At 44.6% G+C, this 19,832-nt stretch overlaps 1 protein-coding gene and 1 long non-coding RNA gene across 3 annotated transcripts; one reads left to right on the top strand and one right to left on the bottom strand.

The window, feature by feature from the left end:
• The first annotated feature begins 5,667 nt into the window (after nucleotides 1-5,667).
• LOC102636478 lies at nucleotides 5,668-19,803 on the top strand. 2 transcript variants are annotated; one of them, XR_880934.3, is made up of 3 exons: nucleotides 5,668-5,700; nucleotides 6,356-6,448; nucleotides 19,421-19,803. It is a non-coding gene; the product is annotated as an uncharacterized LOC102636478 (long non-coding RNA). The 2 variants fall into 2 exon arrangements; XR_389826.2 differs by lacking the exon at nucleotides 19,421-19,803 and adding an exon at nucleotides 15,838-16,001.
• LOC115486430 (sp110 nuclear body protein-like) lies at nucleotides 8,400-15,043 on the bottom strand. The gene is made up of 3 exons (XM_030251631.1): nucleotides 14,901-15,043; nucleotides 13,183-13,351; nucleotides 8,400-10,588 (listed from the first exon to the last, which is right to left on the bottom strand). The coding sequence occupies exons 1-3, from the start codon at nucleotides 14,991-14,993 to the stop codon at nucleotides 10,242-10,244; spliced, it is 609 nt and encodes a 202-aa protein (XP_030107491.1). The 5' UTR covers nucleotides 14,994-15,043; the 3' UTR covers nucleotides 8,400-10,241.
• Nucleotides 19,804-19,832: the final 29 nt, after the last annotated feature.

The following is a 19,832-nucleotide window of genomic DNA, read 5'->3' as shown; positions in this document are numbered from 1 at the left end:
AACATTAGTCCTATAGGTTCATACCTATGTACTTTTTACGTAGAAGATGGTATCTGAACTCATAGCCTCATGCTTACCTATTTATTGCTCTGTGCAATCTCCACCCTCCCACAAACATTTTATAGCTACATTAAGATATGGATTAAGATGCTGTAACAAAGTCTTTTACCAACAGTTTGTTTCTGGTACATATGGTGGTCCAAAGTTGAAAGGGAAGTGCTGTCATCCTCAGAATAAAATTTTTTATTGATTTAGAAAAATGTCTAGAAGAAGGATGAATGAAGCAACCAGGCTGCATGTTCATATGTAAAAATATGTGTGTGTGTGTGTGAGAGAGAGAGAGAGAGAGACAGAGAGAGACAGAGAGAGACAGATAGAAAGAGAGAGACAGAGACAGGGAGACACACAGAGAGAAACCTACCAAAGCATTAATTTTTGCCTAAATTCAGGTCTTTTAATTATTTATCAGTCTAGAGAGAGAAAGATATACTTGACAGAAAAATAACTGACAGTCCATGATTGTAAATGTGCTCATTGAAGGACTGATGGGATGGCTCTGTGGGTGTAAGCACGAGGCCCAGAGTTTGGATCCCTAATACCCACATTAGAGTGTGGGCATAATGTACATATCTGTAACCCCTCACTGGGGAGGCACATCCAGGTAGACCCCTCACAGTGCTTGATTGGTAAGTCTAGTCAGATCAGTGAGTCCCAAATTGACTGTCAGACCTGTGGCAACAGCAAGGTGGAGAGCTATTGAGGAAGACACCAAACTTTGATCTCTGGCCTCCACGCATGTTCAGGCACACACACATGCACATACATAGGAACACATTCATGTACACACATGCACACATATGCAAAGATACATACATTGGTTATTGGAATAGATGTGATGTCTATATTTTTATTTGTTTTTTAAAATATTGAATATGATCAGCCTTTGTCATGAAAGGTATTCTTTAGGGATACATACAAAGACACACACACACACACACACACACACACACACACACACAGAGAGAGAGAGAGAGAGAGAGAGGGAGAGAGAGAGAGATAGCGCACAATTGACCTTAGAATGTTTTGAACAATTTAATCACAAATATATCTACATGGTGGTGTTTCCTATAATCTTATATCTATATTGTGTATATATTTACAAACATCCCTGCTGTCTGATTTTAGTGATGGTCTAAAGGATTCCTTTCTCCTAAACAAAAGCTAATTGCTGTTTTTCAAATGATTATCAATTTTGCATCAGGTCTATGAATTTGGCATTGGAATCCAACTTGATATTAATTTCACCAACTAAGAGTCTTATGCTCTTGACAATGTCCTGGCTGTGCTGTTGATGAATGTGTACATTTTTGTTTGAAAAGGAGAAAAGGGGGCTGCATCCATCTTTTTGAATGCGTATTATGAAAACCACACTATTTGTGCTGAGGTTTTTGAAAACACTTCCATTAATTATCTTCATGTGTAGGCAAATAGATTTCTTTCCAACATATTAATACAACTGAACCTGCATGTGCTTTAACCCTGACTTCTGCCTGGAAGACCACAGCTCCTTGTTGTGAGCTCTTATCCACACTGTGCGGAGAAAGCACCCTGAAGTAGCAGGATGCCTCCCTCTCTCCTTCCATTTCCCCTGTGGTTTGGCTCAACTCTGAGTTTGCCTGTGTCCCTCCTAGGTGGCAGAATAGCTGTTGTCCAGGCAGCTTTCAAGAGAAAGAAAATGAAAAAGAACCCAGGACTCACTGCTAAGATCAGGGGTAAGACAGCTTCTGTGGGTCTTTCCCTTCACCTTTGTCTGGTAAGGTTGAGGTTATCTGAAGATTAAACACAAAAGAAAGCAAAACCAAAAACACTACTCAAGCTTACTGATCAATTTGAGAGTAAAGCTGTTAGGAGCAAGAGCATAAATTGTATTTATACCACCAATGTGTCTCTCCTAATATCTTCTTCTTAGTTGAACCGTATTTTTATGGAAATACTTTTCTCTTATATATTGGTTATAAAAATGGCCAGATCTGGAAGAGGAAAGCAGATTTACTCTCAGTCCTTTCCTTGCCCCCTTTTGGTGAGTTCTTTCTCATCTTGGATAGGCCCTGTAGCTTTCCGGGTCCATTTCTGCAGCAGCAGTTTTCCACAGAAGCTGAGAGCCCTTTCTGACCTGGTACCCAATTTTTGAGACAGGCAGACCATGTCTGAGAGAACAAAGAGCAAAGGAATGAACCTTCATGCTTTCTCCAATTTAAAGCACTTCCTCTCTGTTAGCCTGGGCAAACCCCAGACTAGAACATGCAAGTAGGGCTGGCACCACCCCGTTTTTAGCTCTCTTGGAGCTCTGCCTCTATTCCCTAGCAGCTGGTGTGCAGCCATTGGGTGGGGAGATTGAAGAGAACAGAGATGACTGGGTGCTTGAGCAGGTATCTTGTTTGGTGGAAGATGTTGGAAGTATCAGATGCTCTCTCTTCCATGATATGCTGCCGTCACTTCCACAGTAGGGAAAGATGAGGGGCCAGACATCAGGTTCACTTCATTAAAGAAATTTTGCTTTCCTTTGGGGGTCTGGTGTAAGCCCCGCTGGCATGATATGATCCCACTGATGTGTTCTGTGGTCACACTGTGGTTTGGCCCTTTGCCTTAGGATGTTTAGTATCCCAGGGGACTACCTCAACCAACTCAACTGGAAAAAATGACTTTTCATTTTTTCCCCCTACAGAAACTCCTATGTCATTAGTGACATGAGCAGACTAACAGGTTACTTTATTTGCCATTTACTGAATTGATCACAACTATTGAGTCTTCTATAAAGTTTTTGAAAAAAACAGCAGAGAATTGACAAATCTGTTATTCTAAAGTTTAAGACTGACCATAACAACTGTTTTTAAATAATTTTAAACTGTGTTCTGACCACAATTGCATTTATGGGGTTAGTGATGGATTTCAATTTAGTACATGGGCAAAAATGACTCTGGATGCAACAAGAACTCGGTCTTGCCTTGCTCAGGTATTCTGTTTGAAAATAAAATGTTGTAGGATCTAACATGTATCTAGATCTAAATCCCAATCTCCCTATACCAACTTCTCTGTTGGCTAAAATAGACATCAGTGTTTTCTTTATCTCTTCAAAATACAAGCCTTAAACATGTTCAATAAAAGGTAATCCAGCAGACCTTATAGTCCCACAATGAAAAACACCACACAGCAGTAGGGAGGCAAGATATCTCAATTTGCTGTGCTGGCTGATCCTGCTGCCAAAACTTTGACACCAAGCCAGGCTGGAATAGAGGAGGGATAGTTGCCGGGATGAATCAGGTAGAAATCTTCCCAGTAGGCTATGAACATGGGACTTAAGGAGGAGGAGGAATGGACTAGTCCCAAGCATGACTCAGCTTTATAGAGTCTCAGTGGCATCTCGAACCAGGAGGAGGAGAGTTCCTTTGAAAGCCACTTTGAGTGGACGACCTTATGTTGCCTGGTGGTCCCGCCATCCACAGAGAGGAAGCAAGAGTTTTAATTTCTATGACAGCTGAATTACCTACCAAGATGCTTCCTATCTACTCACTGTGTCTGAGAGAGTAACAAGAATTTTGATGCTGCAGCTGAAACAAGGTCCAGAGCCCTGGGCCACTACAAGACTGCCTGCCTTGACCTGCAGACTCTCAAGAGTGGATACAATCTCTGCCACACACAGGGTGTCACCCAGCAGTGATTGTACAAGAAGGTGACCCAGAGTGTTGGGCAAAGACCTGAGTCCACGTTTTCTCTTCTTTTGACCAAAATGGACTTGGACAAGTCCTTTGTCTCTCACCTCAGACTCATTTCTAACGTTAAGAGGGTCATCTACTTCAACCCCTTCAGTCCATTGCAGACTTGATCACAAACTTAGTCTCAGCACCATGGAGAGTTCACTGCAGGCTCCCTCCCAGTCCCACTCCATCAAAGTCTCTGCACTGATGGCAGGGAGAGCAAACTTATCTTCTCTTCCTTGAGGTGTTTTCATCTCTACTTCTGTGGAGTTGCATCTCTCCACCTCCTGTATTGTTTTCAGATTGTTCTAGAGCTATCTGGGCTTTTCTATCAGCTACAGACACAAATCACTCTTGTCAGGGAGAAATGAAGCAGGGCAGACATACAGATAAATTCGAATTGATCCACCCAGCTCTGCCTATCATCTCCTCTCCCTGCTCACCAAGTTAGTACTAAAATGGGGAGATAAGAGGACTATATCTGGCTACCATCTTTAGTAAATAGCACATCTGGACAGCTCCTTCCATAACCCAGCAACAGCTGTATGTTTCATGAAGCAATCAGTGGGGCTAACCAGAGTGAGTGGGAGTCAGGACAGTTTTATTGAATTCAGATTTCTCTGCTAAAGCATTGTTATTATTATTATTATTAATATTATTATTATTATTATTATTTTATAAATTAGGGGTATTTTGTCACTATGTATCTAATATGCCACTTGCAAGAAAGATTTAGAAGCTGGAGATGTAAGGGTCAAAATGTCCCAAGTGTTAAAGGAATGGCCCCAAGAGGGAGAAGGAGGAATTGAGCAATTGAAAAGTGACACACAAGAAGAAATCCTCTTTTCAGGTCTAAGAAGACGCAGAAAAGAAAATGCCAATTTTAGTGCTGAGTTGCTTCCCGTGACGTGTGGTAACTTGAAGGGAGTGTTACACAAGGATAAATTCAAACAAGGTGGGCTTCATGGATTTTGTTTTGCAAATGCTACATTTTGAAATCACATGTAATAATGCAACTATTACTTAAGGAACTGTGGGGTAAGCATGGCTTGACATCAGGAAGGGATCCTGATGTGCTATTTTCACACTTGAAGAAACAATACATAATAGATGCTCACAACAACGTGAATATAGCCACGAGATGCCCAGAGAACCAGAAAGAAGCCTATGAACTTCCGTCCATAGATGGAAACCATTGTATAGTTTCATTCTGGTCAGACACAGATGGGAAGAGGCTATAAACATTTGTCTTCACATCCCTGCGTCATTAGCACCAGGGCATGACAGTCATGGGAAGGCCATCACAGGACTGAGAATCAGAGAACCCAATATCCAGCCTCAGATTGGCCAAACAAGATGTTCTCATTTTATAGAGAGGGGGGCTTTCTGAGCCTGAATTTTTCTATTTTGAAATAGAGGACAATAATTTAAAGCCTGATCCATGGGGATTAATGTATATCATTGGTATAGCATATTCTTCAATAATATGCCATAAAAGTGTGCAAGAAATAAAGCCTCAGTATGATGGTCTTCATCTCAGAGGTCTCTTAATAGGAGGCTGTGGATGACAGTTAACAGAAAAGATTGCATTGTCTCTATTTTTAAGAGTTTTAAGAGTGTGTGTGTGTGTGAGTGTGAGAGAGAGAGAGAGAGACAGAGACAGAGACAGAGACAGAGAGAAACAGAGAGACAGAGACAGGGAGACACACAGAGAGAAACCTTCCAAAGCATTAATTTTTGCCTAAATTCAGGTCTCTTAATTATTTATCTGTCTAGAGAGACATGAGGAGATAAAGACTTGAGCAGCTGGAGTATTGGATCATTTGCCTGCTATCCCAGCACTTGAAAGCATCCAGTACCATGGAAAGAACTGAGGTGGGAGAAAACAGACTTGGAAGGCTTCCAGGAATCAATGGGGAAACCAATGGATGACAGTATCAGAAAGGTCACAGTGTTTTTGTCATTATTATCATTATCATAATTATGACATTTATCAGTATGTGGAGGTTGGGCATATGTTCCATGGTACACATGGAGAGGCCAAGAAACAACTTGTGAGTTGGGTCTGTTCTTCCACCATATGGGTTTCAGGGATCAAATTCAGGTCACCAGGCTTGGTGGCAAGGACCTTGATTTTGTGAGCCACTTGCCAGACCAATGACACATTTTAATTGACTGGTGACATCTCAGAGTAGAAGATGGGAGAGCGCCAAAGGCGAGGTGGGAATAGGTAGTCAGGTGGACATCCAACCTGCTTGCCACCATGAGGTTTAAGTGACAGATAATGGATGTTGCCTGCCTATGATTTACCAGGAAGCATTTTCCTTCTGGGGGAGGCTAGTGTACCAGTCACACCAAGCATTTGTGGATGGGAGTTCAGTGAATTTTAGCAATGCTTGGTTCAATATGTCTAAGTGCCTTCTTGTTACCTATAATTTTTGCAAAGCCTTTGAGGAAGGCAGAGTGAGAAGAAAATGAGGAGACGCCATGTGATTGCAGACACACAATGGATGCTCGCATCATGGATGCTATGATGTGCTACAGCTAGAAGAAAGGAAGCGTCACATGGGAAAGGATGTCTGTACCTTTCTTGTTTGCAGGTGTGCAGGGTACTTCCTGGGCCATTGCCAGGTCATTTGCTGCTGGAGAGTCATCTTTTACCACTAGCAAAAGAAACGGAATTCACATCAGAGGTGAGCATGGACCGAAGAGAAAATGCAGAGGAAAGTCAGCTGGAGAAATTGGATAGCAGGGAGAGAAGGCAGGAGTCTGCCAGCCCGTAGGGTTCCACCTAGATCTGACCCCCTTGTTATCATTTTTAAAGTGTGTGTTATGCCTGCATGTGTGTCTGTGTACCACATGTATGCTTGGCTCCTGCAAAGGCTAGAAGAGGGTATCAGATACCTTGTGATTAGAGTTACAGATGGTTGCGAGCTACCATATAGGTGGTAGGAATTGAACTCAGATCCTATGGAAGAACAGTCACTGCTCTTAGGCACTGAGCCACCTCTCCAGCCCTGACCATCTTGTTATTGTTACCTATGCACCTGCTAACAGCAGATACATCACGGAATTTGGCTTGCTTTGATGCAATAAGAAAAACAGGGGCTTGAAACCATAACAAATACAAAGGTCCATCTCCTTAAAACTGTCTGTTTTGAAAGTTGTCTTAAATTCTGGCTTCTTTAGGGTTATGTAACTGAGGTACATTGTAAACTGTCTACAGACTTTTGAAGTCATTCCTTTCTTTTCATATCATTTTATTATTTTTTATTTTTTTGTTTTTTTTAAATTTAAAATTTTGTTTGGTTTTTCAAGACAGGGTTTTTCTGTGTAGCTCTGGCTGTCCTGGAACTCATTTTGTAGACCAGGCTGGGCTCGAACTCAGAAATCTGCCTGCTTCTGCCTCCCGAGTGCTGGGATTAAAGGTGCGCGCCACCACGCCTGGCTTTCATATCACTTTAATATCATATATTTTAGTTTTCTGTACAATGTATAACTGACTAGCACTGAAGGACAATTCCCATAGTCAGGGTGAAGTCAAGGAAGGAGAACCAGCCACATCAGCTACATTACCCACCACTGGGGACAGACGGGGCTTCTGTTTGCCTGTCTTGCATTTTATTGGGGCTGTTTGAGCATCACCTATTGCTGTGACTTCATCACAGCTGCAAGGTCACACAGTCCAGGCCTGCCTTGTCCTCTTCTCTCTTGAAGCTCACTACAGTCTCCTGTGGCTGAGGAGTCACCTCTGTTTGTTGACACCGTAATGATTTAGAGTCTAAGTCTAGCAGGTGTGAGGGGACTTTGTGATTTTATGATTGGTGGATCCATAAGTCTATCTTTCCAGTCCTGCTTCCTTGCCCTCTCCATAACTCCAAGCTTGGGAGAGGGGCAGGAAGCTCAGCTGAGATGGGAGCGAGAGCCTCATAACAAGAGGACTCAAATTCTTTTCTGTTTGGTAGGAAAGTGGAGATGAGCTTAAGCTATCCCAAGCAAGGTTGCTAAGAGTTAAGTCAGCCTTAACTAGCATCACCATGTATGGTGCCAGGGGAACCCAGAGTCCATGCTCCTGAGTCATCTTGCTTGTTAGTCTTGAATGTTAAGTTGTCTTTGACAACTGAAGGAGGAAGGAAAGGGTTGGGTTACTGAACTGCCTGTCAGGGAGGAAAGTGGATGGTATACTCGCCCAGAAAAGGAGGTCACTAAGGCCAAAGGCAGATTACCTGACTCGGGTCCTGAGGGACTGTGGGGCATCTCTCGAGAGTCTTCCTTATCTTTTCTCGGGTGATCTCTGGAGGACACTGAGAAGAGGGAAGAAAAAGAATTGAGGCTTTCAGGTTGAGCAAGTAGGGGCCAGAGTGGTAAAGAGAACAGTGATTCTAACCAGTAAGGAAGTAAGGAAGGCAGGTGACCAGGAAAAGGTAGGATAGAGAAGGGACAGAATAGTTTAATAACAAGATCTCTTCCTCTTCTTCTTCTTCTTCTTCTTCTTCTTCTTCTTCTTCTTCTTCTTCTTCTTCTTCTTCTTCTTCTTCTTCTTCTTCTTCTTCTTCTTCCTCTCCTCCTCCTCCACCTCCTCCTCTTCACTTGAAAATGTAGATAATGAAATCTCCTATTGACATTAGATTTCTGATTATGTTAAAGTTATTTGAATAGCAAATATCAGAGGAGTGGAGGAAAAGTTACTGAGTCCATACTCTTTTATTCCCAACTCTGGAACGCAATGTCAGTCTTCAGCAATGTCAGTAATACATCCTGCTATAGTTAACGTAACTAAACTTTATTTTTATAATGATGCTTTAGGGAAGGCAAGTGGCACAAGTCTGGAAGCTCAATTAGGTCCAACAGACATAAAGTTTTCACAGTGTTTTCTAATAATGTTAATAGCATATATAGGTCTTAGAATCTGAGTCATCTAAAAATAAACAAAGGGGCTAGGGGTGTAGATCAGTGGTGGAGTGCTTATCTGGCAGGCAGTAGGCCTTGGGTTCTACTCTTGACATACTATGAAATAGAAAAGAATGAATAAGGTTGAGACTCAAAGGCTTCTGGAGCTAGGGAAGAATCATCAACTATAAGTTTGTAATAAGCTATGTGTCAACTAAGAACAGGAGAGAGAGAGAGAGAGAGAGACAGAGAGAGAGAGACAGAGAGAGAGATGCAGAGAGACAGAGACATAGAGAGAGGAGCCTTGCATCTACCAAGTAAGTGATCTTCCACTGTGCTACACCCCAGACCCACACCAGTATTTTTGACTTTTGGTTTGCTCTGTGAGTCTAAGGACAGCCCTCACTGCTTTTCTTCCCTTTTTTTCTCCTGAGGTTGCAACCACAGCCTCTCATTTGGCAAGTGCATAGTCTCCCTCCACAGCCCAGTCAGTGTTACTTTGCACAGGGCCAGCAGAAGGGCTGGGCATCCTTTGCAGGTCTTCTTTCTGACCATATCAGTTCTTAGAAGGGGGAACAAAATACCCAGGGAAGGAGTTACAGAGACAAAGTTCAGAGCAGAGACTGCCATACCTGGGGATCTATCCCATAAACAACCACCAAACCTAGACACTATTGCAGATGCCAACAAGAGCTTGCTGAAGGAGCCTGATATAGCTGTCTCCTGAGAGGCTCTGCCAGTGCCTGACTAATACAGAGGTGGATGTACACAGTCATCTATTAGACAGAGCACAGGGTCCCCAATGAAGAAGCTAGAGAAAGTATCTAAGGAGCTGAAGGGGTTTGCAGCCCCATAGGAGGAACAACAACATAAATTAACCAGTAGCCCCAGAGCTCCCTGGGATTAAACCACCAATCAAAGAGTACACATGGCAGGATTCATGGCTCTAGCTGCATATGTAGCCGAGGATTGCCGAGTGGTCATCAATGGGAGGAGAGGCCCTTGGTCCTGTGAAGGTTCTATGCCCCAGTATAGGGTAATGCCAGGACCAGGAAGCAGGAGTGGGTGGGTTGGGGAGCAGGGGGAGGGGGGAGAGGATAGGGGATTTTCGGAGGGGAAACTAGGAAAGGGGATAACATTTGAAATGTAAATAAAGAAAATATCTAATAAAAAAATCGTTAGTGGCAGCTGAAGGAGGAGGGAAAAACCACGGGTTGTAGGGAGAAGAGTAAAATGGACCAAAGCAGTGGTTCTCAACCTGTGGGTCTCGATTCCTTTGGCAAACCTCTATCTCCCAAACTATTTACATTGTGATACATAACAGCAGCAAAATTACAGTTATGAAGCAGCAACGAAAATAACGTTATGGTTGAGGGTCACCACAATATAAGGAACTGCATTACAGCGCAGTAGCATTAGGTAGGTTGGGAACCACTGGCCTAAAGGCTCAGGAAAGGTGAAGTACCAAGGGCAGAAGCGGGAGTGTCCAGGAATAGGAAGAAGATGCTCTAGCATCTGGGCCTCCCTGGTCACTGGCAGCTCTTGTGATTTTCTTAGAGAGGGTTGTGTATGGGTGGATGCAGAGAAAGGAACAGGTCAACAAAAGACGGCAATCTGGGGTTCTAATGGACAACAAGCCTCTAGGTAGGACAGACAGGCTGGATCTGCGGCTTGCCTGGAGTGGTTTTTCCTTCCTGAATGCAGCCAGGGTGAGGCACAGCCCCAGGGAGAAGGACTGGGCTGCTCATCCAGGATCTCAATGATTGGCTGTGCGGTTGCTCTGGGGTCACAGACTCTCAGTGCTGAGGACAGATGCCTTGGCAGCGATATCTGGGGTCTGGGTGGTGGCAGCAGTGTCTGAAGGGAGCACCCTTCTGCTGGGTTGGCCAGGTCTTCAAGCAGGGTCAGTGGGGGTCTGTTTTTCTCTTCGTAGGTATAACCAACTGGAATTAGCAGAGGAACACATGTCAGGACCCCGAAGACTCAGAAGTTATCTGGCAGACAGGATTGCCTAGTTCATCTTTCCGCACGGGACCAGAGGGAGAGTTACTGGTTTCCCCGGGTGCACAGAACAGGCTCATCACCACACGCATCCATTTGTGGCCTCTTCTGACTTTGATTTATTCAGGCACTCAGTGCTATTTAGTCCCCAGTCCATCACCCAAAATGGGTTGACCACATAGAAACCTACTACTGTAGAAGGTCCCTAAAATATATACATATATGAATGTTATTTAAATGGAGTTACCATATAATGAGGGAGACAATGCCCTGATAAGTTATCATATGCTACCAAGTACCAGGAATGGAAAACAGTCCATCTTTTTGGAGTTATTGGCTAAAGGAATCCCAGAGGTTCCTCCTACCCCTAAACATTACAGGCCAATGATATCGATGACCCTCCACAACCTGCTGGTAAGACCCTATTGCTGAGGGAGAAACAGACATGAAGCAATCCAGATGTTGCTCAGCTAGAAGCTTCATCCCTACTGACAAGTGTTCATAGTGTTGGAAGGTTCTATGGACACTACCAGAGGAGGAGTTGTCATCAATGTCACCCAGCTAGGAATGCTGCCAGCTACAACAGTGACCTGCTTACTCGATGTACTTGCTGATGCAATGCTGGCACAAGTGTTATGGGAGTGACCAATCACCTTTTGATTGGATGTGAGGACTGTTTTATGAAATGGGACCCACACGCAACACTGGTAATGTGGTCAACAGCACATGACTAGATAGACCACGGGCTCTAGAGTAAAACCTACTACAGTTAATCTAAATGAATGCAGCAACAAAACGACTTCTGATGATGTTTTGCTTGTCACTTTGTAGACCAGGCTGGCCTCAAACTCAGAAATCCCCCTGCCTCTGCCTCCCGAGTGCTGGGATTAAAAGGGTGCGCCACCACGCCCGGCTTCCTCACCAGGTTCTATTGGGACCTTAGTCTTCTGGTTTCTGCTCACTTCTGAAGTTTCACTGCACCCTATGATCCGGCTGCCTCGATCTGAGCACCCTAGGATCTTCCCTCTCATCCCAACATCAGGCCCTTGGCTTTCCACACACTGTCCCCTTGAATAGATTGTGGTTGGTTTCTATTAAGATTGTTCCTCGCCATTTATTTCAGAAGTAAAGATACCTTGACCCCTGAACAGGAACCTTCATAGATAGCAACAAAGGCTCAGAACAAAACCACAGAACTGCACAGCCAGAGCAATGCTTGAGCCCTGGCAGGGCTCAGATGAACTTAGCGTATCCTTAGTCTGTGGTCCACTGGCCCTGCTGCTAGGCCTAGAGGTAAAAGTGTCCCTCAGCTGCTCTCGTATCTTAAAGAATCCTCTCTCCCCTGGGGACTATCCTTTTGATAGTGACACATCAATGTCACCAATGTCACAGTGCAGTGTTCCTGGTGTCTCTTCTTTCACTGTCTGCTGGGTTCATGTTCTCCAATCCCAAGTGGTTTTATTGCCTGGTCCTCTCACTCTCAGTCCAACCCTCAGCCCCGTGGCTGCCCCTCTTTGTGTTTCTTTATCTATCCAGTTCTGTAGTCTAGATGCCGAATGTCTCCTCAAAGCTTAGGTTCCCAGGTGACACTACAGGGAGATGGGCTGATGTGAAGTGCTGGGGCCAAGAGGAGGTGTTAGGTCATTGGGAGCACCTCTAGAGGAGATTGTGGGGTCCAAGTCTCTCCTTTCTCCATTTTCAGAACACACGGTGAACAATTTTATTTTGTCACATATCCTGCGGTGATACAATCTTGCTACAGGCTCAAACTGTATCACAGGTCAGAGCCCCCTAACTTCTTCTCATTGTAAATTCATTATCATAGGCATTTTGTGACAGATAGAAATCTGACAAGTGACTGTGGAGTTACCTCTGAACTTCCCCTTCCTTCTCTGTCAGGAGCAACTTACAATGATGTCACAGGTGGTTTTAAGGTCATGTGAAATGATCATATAAAATGTCTGGGACACCCACAGTCACAAAGAGATAGACATTGTATCCATTTCACCTCTCCTCCTCCTCCTTCTCCTCTTCTCCTTCTTCTTCCTCTCCTCCTCCTCCTCCTCCTTCTCTCTCTCTCTCTCTTCCCCACCCCCCATCTTTCTTTCTTTCATAGCAAGTCCCGACATTTCAGTTGCCCTACGTGCTCCCTGGAGATGGTCCCATACTTCATATTTTCAAGATGAGTGTGTGTGATGGCCCACTTCTGTAACACCAGCACTTGGAAAGAAGGCTGAGGCAGAAGGATTACATTTTAGGCCATTCTGTACTACAACGTGAGACTCTGTCACAACTTACACCTGGTTCACTGAATAGCTGTATTAAAAACACCTGTGTCCTATAGAAATTCGAATCGTGGAAGCTGAGGTCAGAGTCAGCCAGGATGATGCTTCCAGCAGCTTTTGTGAGCAAGCGTGGTCTATGCCTTTACACAGGGAAAGCAGGCATTGGAATGCACAATCCACACTGGAAACAAACCCAGGCTTTTACTGTAGCACCACTGCACATGTGACAAGGATCGGAGAAACCACATTACCGTTTCTGAAGCTTCTGAAAATTGCCACCAGGCTGGGGTATTCCCGGAGGTTGACCTTGCTGAACAACGTCAGCAGCACTGACGGGTGGAAAGTCTGCTCCAGACTGGTGAGAATATTGTGCACCACTTTGGACAGAGGGACCAGATTTTGACAGGCTTCCAGAGATTCCTTCAAAGAGTGGAGCAGAGAGTTAGTTTGAATGAGTAGTCACCGAGCGGAGAGCTCTCTATCTGTGGTTTTCTATATTGTAAGAAAGCTACTTTGGGGGCTGCTGAGGATGGCTAAGTGGGTGCAGGCATTGGCCGTCAAGCTTGATCTGAGTCTGATCCCTGTGATCTGGAGGGTGGAAGGAGAGCACAGATTCTACAGGGTGTCATTCAGCCTCCACCTGCACACCATGGCACATGCGCACCTCGCTCCCAAATAAATACAGTACTTAAAAAATATATAAAAGTCAGGCTTGGTGACACACGCCTTTAATTCCAACATTCAGGAGACAGGCAGTCAGATTGCTAATGTTTTCTAGTTGAGGGCATCCTGATCTACAAAGTGAGTTCCAGGACAGCCAGGGCTGCACAGAGAAATCTTGTCTCAAACAGAACAGAACAGAACAAAACCCCCAAATTTAAGAAATCTTCTTTTTTAATTTAAGAGGAATTTTAGTATAAAATATAGAGTTAAATCTTTAGGATAGAAGTCATTGAAAGAGAGAACTGGCTGCAAAATTCTTCCAGTGTCTGCTATTCCTGGTTAGCTAGTCCTTGGGTGCCCAGATGGATCCGGTGATGGGGCAGGTGATACCCTCCCCAGGTGGAGCCCTGTTCAGGCGGTGTTGCTGTCCAGGTGGGACCTTGCCCAGGTGGGGCCCTGCCCAGGTGGGAGTACTGCCCAGGTGGGAGTACTGCCCAGGTAGGGTCCTGCTCCAGTGGAGGAGGAGGGCATCCATCCCTGAAAAGACAGTCAGTAAATAGCCAGTTGCAACTGAGAACAGTCTCATAAAGGAAAGCACGGTTGTTGGAAGGAAAACGTGAGTCTCAGTGAGTGAGTGGGCTGTGGACTGATGAAGGAGCTGGAGCTGTGTCAGACTTGGAAAAGGCTGCTGCAATTTTCTTTGTAGAGGAATTTTAATCCAGCAACAGGGCTGCTTTGGCAAGTGATCATCATATCCAAAGACCTTCTAGGTCTGTGTGATCTGGCTGGAATACAGACACACCTCTAATCCCAAGAGTCAGAGGCAAGCAGATCTCTGAGTTGAAGGCCAGCTTGGGACAGAGAAAGTTGCTTGTAAAGAAAAGCTTAGGTCCAGGCTTGGCAGTACTTGCTTTATTCCTAGCACTCAGGAGACAGAGTCATTCAGGTCTCTGAGTTCAGTCAGTCAGTTGAGTGCAGTGCAGTGGAGCTGAGTCAGGGAGTTGGGGTCAGTGCAGTGAGTGCAGTGCAGACTATTAATCTAAGAACTCCAAGAGCTTCCAGCCACCAGAAGCTAAACAGAGGCAAGAAACAGATCCATCTTTGAACTTACAGCACCTACAATATACCCTATCACTAATACAGCCTCAAGACACCCTTTCTCCCAACCTCCCTTCCTGCAATAATGATCATGGTCAAGTTGGGCCTTCCATGTTCTAGAAACACTGATGGGTTGTGGTCAGAGATCTCAATACTGAAACATACTTAATGAGGACTAGAGAGCTTTGTGGAGGGTCCACAGCCTCACCTTGTACATTCTCTCAGTGATGAAGGATTTGTCCCGGAGCGCTTCGAAGAAGGGGAATGGCTTGTTGATGGCATAGGCGATGTTCACCTTCATTTATATGAAATGCTGGAGAAGAGCCTTTTCTAAGGCTTTGGTCAGAGTGAACATCTTATAAAAAGAGGCAGGCTGAGAAGACAGGCAACAGTTCTCAGGAGCATGGGGAGTGGCTCTCTGCATAAAATGGATTCTCAAAGGTAGACACCCTAGTCTTCAAGCATCCCTTAGCTGTCTACAGAGCAAAGTCTTGCTAAAAGATCCATTGGTAGAGGAGATAAAGGCAGTGCCCAGCAACCACAGTGGCTGAGAAGGACAGACAATATCATATAAACATCCTGAAAGGAATTTTAAAACATAAAGTGGGTTTTTAAAACATCTCTTCTTCACTGAGTATGTCCTATGTCCAGCTTTTGTTCCAAGGATTTCATAGGTAGTAACTTACTGGAGTTCACAAAGCATTGCAAGGTGGTCACTGTCATCACAACTACCTAACTGTGGTGAGCTCTAATGCAGACAGGGGTGAGGTAAGCGATCCTCATGCTAGATTATACAATCTGGAGGGGGCTGAGTACTAATCGAATCTTGACATTCTAGATGCTGGTTTACAGTTGAGAAAGTGCTTGGCCACAGCCAGAGTGTATGTATAGAGAGAGTTGAATATATATGAGTTGGCTTAGAACAGATCACCTGCAGTGTAGCAGAGCACTATCTCATACCAATGCTCATGAGAAAGAGACCACCCAACATGCAGACCTAGAAAGCTGGTAATATTTAGACACTGAAAAATCACTCATAACACTTTGACGCAAGCAGACAACACATGAATAAAATCAGGAAGGATATGAAAAATAGGATTGGTCAAAGTCAGCGCTTGGTTTTATGACCCCATTTCATTCTTCAGGATGGACCTGGGTCTTCTTATGGAATGTTTCTAAAAATCGACTGCTTCCGGATCATGAGAAAATAACCAGCGAGAGTATAACAGAAAACTTCCAGGTGGCAAACTGTTGTAAGAAGGCAGGCCCTAGTAAACCTTTTGATCACAGAGGGGGCGCTTTTGTTGATTGGCAGTAGTGGGGATGGAGTCCAGGACCTGTGCATCTTAGGCAAGTGCCCTATCCCTGAGCTGCATCCCAGCTAGCAACACAGTTCTGTTTATTTGTTTATTTGTTTGCTAATCTTAAACACAAAGAAGGCAAGGGTCCCCCTTTCCTCTTTTTAAAACAGAATATTAAATATTAAAGAGTATTTCCAAAGAGTATTTCCAGGAATTTAATCCCAGCATCACATTGAGTAGACTTGTCCGTCCCTTTTTTCTTCTTTCCCAATCTCTTCAACTTAGCAAAAAAAAATGTTGAGGAGAAAACAAAAAGAAGCCAACTTCACAGTAGGACTGTAGAGCAGGGAGATGTGTCAAGGATCATCCAGTCCTGAGGGAATCCTGGCAGACTGGGGACAGGTGGGAGGGAAAGCTGTTGAGGCTACTTGTGGGGGAGGGGAGGGGAGGCAGCAAGAACATGTGCTCTGGGTTCTGCTTAGGATGGCAGCAGCACTCAGACCTAAGCTGCTGTGGCAACTTTGCCATTTGCCGCCTGCCACAGTTTCCGAAGATGGAAGTCAGATCTACAGAGGTTAAGTACCTGTGCCAAGGACACCAATCTACAGTAGAGTGTGTCTGTCTCTGATATTTTGTTTCTCACTGTGCAAGATATGGTATCTCAAGCCTGAGGAAATGGTGCAAGCCTTTAATGCCAGCACTGGAGGCAAAGGCAGTTGGAGACCATCCTGATATATATAGTTCCAGGACACTCAGGGCTACACAGAAATTCTGTCTTGAAGAGGGGAAAAAAGATCCTGTGTCTCAGCTGCCTGCATGCAGGTTTTTATTATGTTAAGGGCCTTACAAATAAATTATGGAAAGACAAACACCCATTAGGAAAGACAAAGCCCCAAACAATCAATAAAATGAGCATCATATACAATGAATGCATAATTAATCTGGGAAAAGGCAGACAAGTCGAAGGACTTGACAGTGCATAGTACTATCAAAGTGACCAGGAGACGAAACAATAGCCACAGTCCATGATAGGGTAGAAGTGAAAAGCATTCAAGTGTTCTGTGGCTTATTTGGAATCAGGGTCACCAGCTGTAAAAATTACATTTCCCTTGAATTTTCACGCACAGTAATGTATTTCAGTGAAATGACCATGGACTAAAACCAAAACAAAGCAAACATACAAAAACCATCCATACCCCCGCTAGAGAGAAGTAAGGGCGCCCCTTACTTTCTCTTTCCCAATAGCTCCATAATTAGGCAAGTGTTGGAAGATGATAACGGCACCGCCCACCGTGGACACTTGCAAGGTCCAACCTCAGGAATAGGCACTGGACACTGTCCCCAAAGTCTGTTTCAGAAAAAGAGTCGTGTGTATAAACCCTCACTGCCCTCCCCTTTCCTCCCCTTCCTCCCTCTTATCCACCTCCACTCCAGGGTCCGAGCCAGGATCCGGAGCCATGCTCGAGTATCTGGACAAGATTACTTAGCAAAGAGAGAACCTGGGGAGTCTAGGGTACAGCAGACAAAAGCTGACCCCAAGAATCAGGAATCTAGTTGCAGAGCCCAAGAGCAGAATGCACCTGGATGCTGGGGGCTGCCACGGGTTCTCCCGAGTTCTCCCAGGTCACTGCCTGGATTAGTTAAGGGGTTCCTGGATCCTTCCTGGAAAAGCCTGACAGCCCAGTCTGGACCCGAAGTTATGCTGCCTTGGAAGTCCCGCGGGGAGTCAGGCTTCAAGAAAAGAAAAAGGAAAGTGATCTCAGCACACTGAGCAGGAAGCCAGCTGGCCGTGCCAATTCTGCCCTCCACTCCTCCACCCCTGCCTTGTGCGGTTCCCCAGCGTGGTTAGCATTATAGGTTTCAGGGGCATTTGCTGGGAATCCAGATCTGCCTGGAGTGGAGTGAGAGGCAGGGAGGCAAAGGATTAACACTGGAGAGCATGGGAAGGGTGTGTCCACTGTCCCCTTCCTAACCTGGGGATCTATTCCCCCAATGGTCTCATTGCAACCTTTAGGAAGTGTTCTCAAACTGCAATGGGGTGAAGGTTATCCTGAAAAAAATTGCTAGAAGTTATTAAATTAACAACAACAACAACAACCAGAGCTGGCATCTTTGAAATGTCTAGAATTTGTCAGGATCACTATGTGAGAAAATTGAAATAAAACAAAAGGCAACCAAGTGACTCTCGAATGAGTCTGATCTAGGGTCTCTGAGTGTGTTCAACTGAGAAGAGTTCTATGTAACCCTGTCTAATATTTCCCAAATGTATTTGATCCACAAGACATCCCAATTCCCCACCCCCAGGATACCCACGAGGCCTCTGGGAGTTTAGATTTGAACCAAGGCTAGCCCACTGTATTAGTCAGGGTTCTCTAGTTTCACAGAACTTATGGACAGTCTCTAGATAGTAAAGGAATTTATTGATGACTTACAGTCTGCAGCCCAATTCCCAACAATTGTTCAGTCGCAGCTGTGAATGAAAGTCCAAGGATCTAGCAGTTACTCAGTCTCACGCAGCAAGCAGGCGAAGGAGCAAGAGCAAGAGCTAGACTCTCTTCTTCCAATGTCCTTATATTGTCTCCAGCAGAAGGTGTAACCCAGATTAAAGGTGTGTTCCACCACACCTTTAATCCCAGATGAAAGGCGAAGCCCAGATTAAAGTTGTGTTCCTTAAACATTCAATCTTCTGGAATCCATAGCCACTATGGCTCAAGATCTTCAAACCAAGATCCAGATAAGGATCTCCAAGCCTCCAGATAAGGGTCACTGGTGAGCCTTCTAATTCCGGATTGTAGTTCATTCCAAATATTGTCAAGTTGACAACCAGGAATAGCCACTACACCCACACATGACTGAGCTTCTCTGTACTTCCTATGGAGACACCAACGGTAGAATTTCCAGCCAAGTACAGTTAGAACAGTAGGCTTGGCCCAGAGTGTCCCAGGGATGGGGACTGAGTGTGTGTGTGTGTGTGTGTGTGTGTGTGTGTGTGTGTGTGTGTGTGTGTGTAGAGGCTTGGCCCAGAGTGTCTCAGGGATGGGGACTGAGTGTGCATTAATGCTTGTGTGTGTGTGTGTGTGTGTGTGTGTGAGTCTGCACAAGAATCACAAGCATGCTTATGTGTCAGAAAATTACCCTACCCTCGAGAAACCTCTAAAGCAAGAAAAGTTATTACATCAGACAGATATGAATAAGGGCAAAGATTTCATTTGGAGTCACACATACTAGGACTACAGTAATGATGGTAAAAACCTCACCTGGTATTTCATACCACGTGAGAGCTCATTAGACTTATACATTTAACACAGTTTTAAAGATGCATTTACCTAAAGTTATGATTTTGGTGAACTTTACCAAATATAATCATGCCACAGTGATCACACAGGCCAAGTCCTCTGCCCTCCTAAAATCCCCTTGTTCTTGGCAGAAAACCCCCTCTCAGATTCCAGCCCCAGAGAACCACAGATTATCGGTTACACAGCTAAGTTTGACCGGCGCAGAAATGCCATATAAATGAAGACATAAAGTGTACTTTTTTTTGGTGTATGGCTTTGTTTGCATCCCTGTACTCTTGGGACCTGTTCCTGCAGGTCAGTAATTTGTACCTCTTCAGCAGAGGTCTGAGCCTGGAGCCCTGGACAGGCCCTCGTCCCTAGCCACCTTGTCTCTGCCTCTGTTTTGCCTGTTATTTCCAGGCTTCTGTTGGTTGCTTTTGTTTTATTTGCATCTTTACGCCTTTTTCTTTACCTTTCCACTTCAGGCTGGTTTTCTAACTTACAGAATGAGAATGAGCATTCCAGATAAGAGCAACAGTTGTACAGAGTAAATGTAAGGCACCC

The sequence above is a fragment of the Mus musculus genome (genome assembly GCF_000001635.26).
Source record: "Mus musculus strain C57BL/6J chromosome 1 unlocalized genomic contig, GRCm38.p6 C57BL/6J MMCHR1_RANDOM_CTG2".
Classification (NCBI taxonomy): domain Eukaryota; kingdom Metazoa; phylum Chordata; class Mammalia; order Rodentia; family Muridae; genus Mus; species Mus musculus.
Note: the sequence above shows the minus strand (reverse complement) of the source record. Positions and strands in the feature narration are given on the sequence as shown.

Bases quoted from the DNA above. Each gene is read 5' to 3' on its own strand.
- LOC115486430 (XM_030251631.1), bottom strand. From the start codon at position 14,993: ATGAAGGTGAACATCGCCTATGCCATCAACAAGCCATTCCCCTTCTTC. The intron at 13,352-14,900 runs GTGAGGCTGTGG...CACTCTTTGAAG, and splicing joins TCACTGAGAGAATGTACAAG to GAATCTCTGGAAGCCTGTCA. The intron at 10,589-13,182 runs GTAATGTGGTTT...TGCTAATTCCAG, and splicing joins TTTCAGAAGCTTCAGAAACG to TTGGTTATACCTACGAAGAG.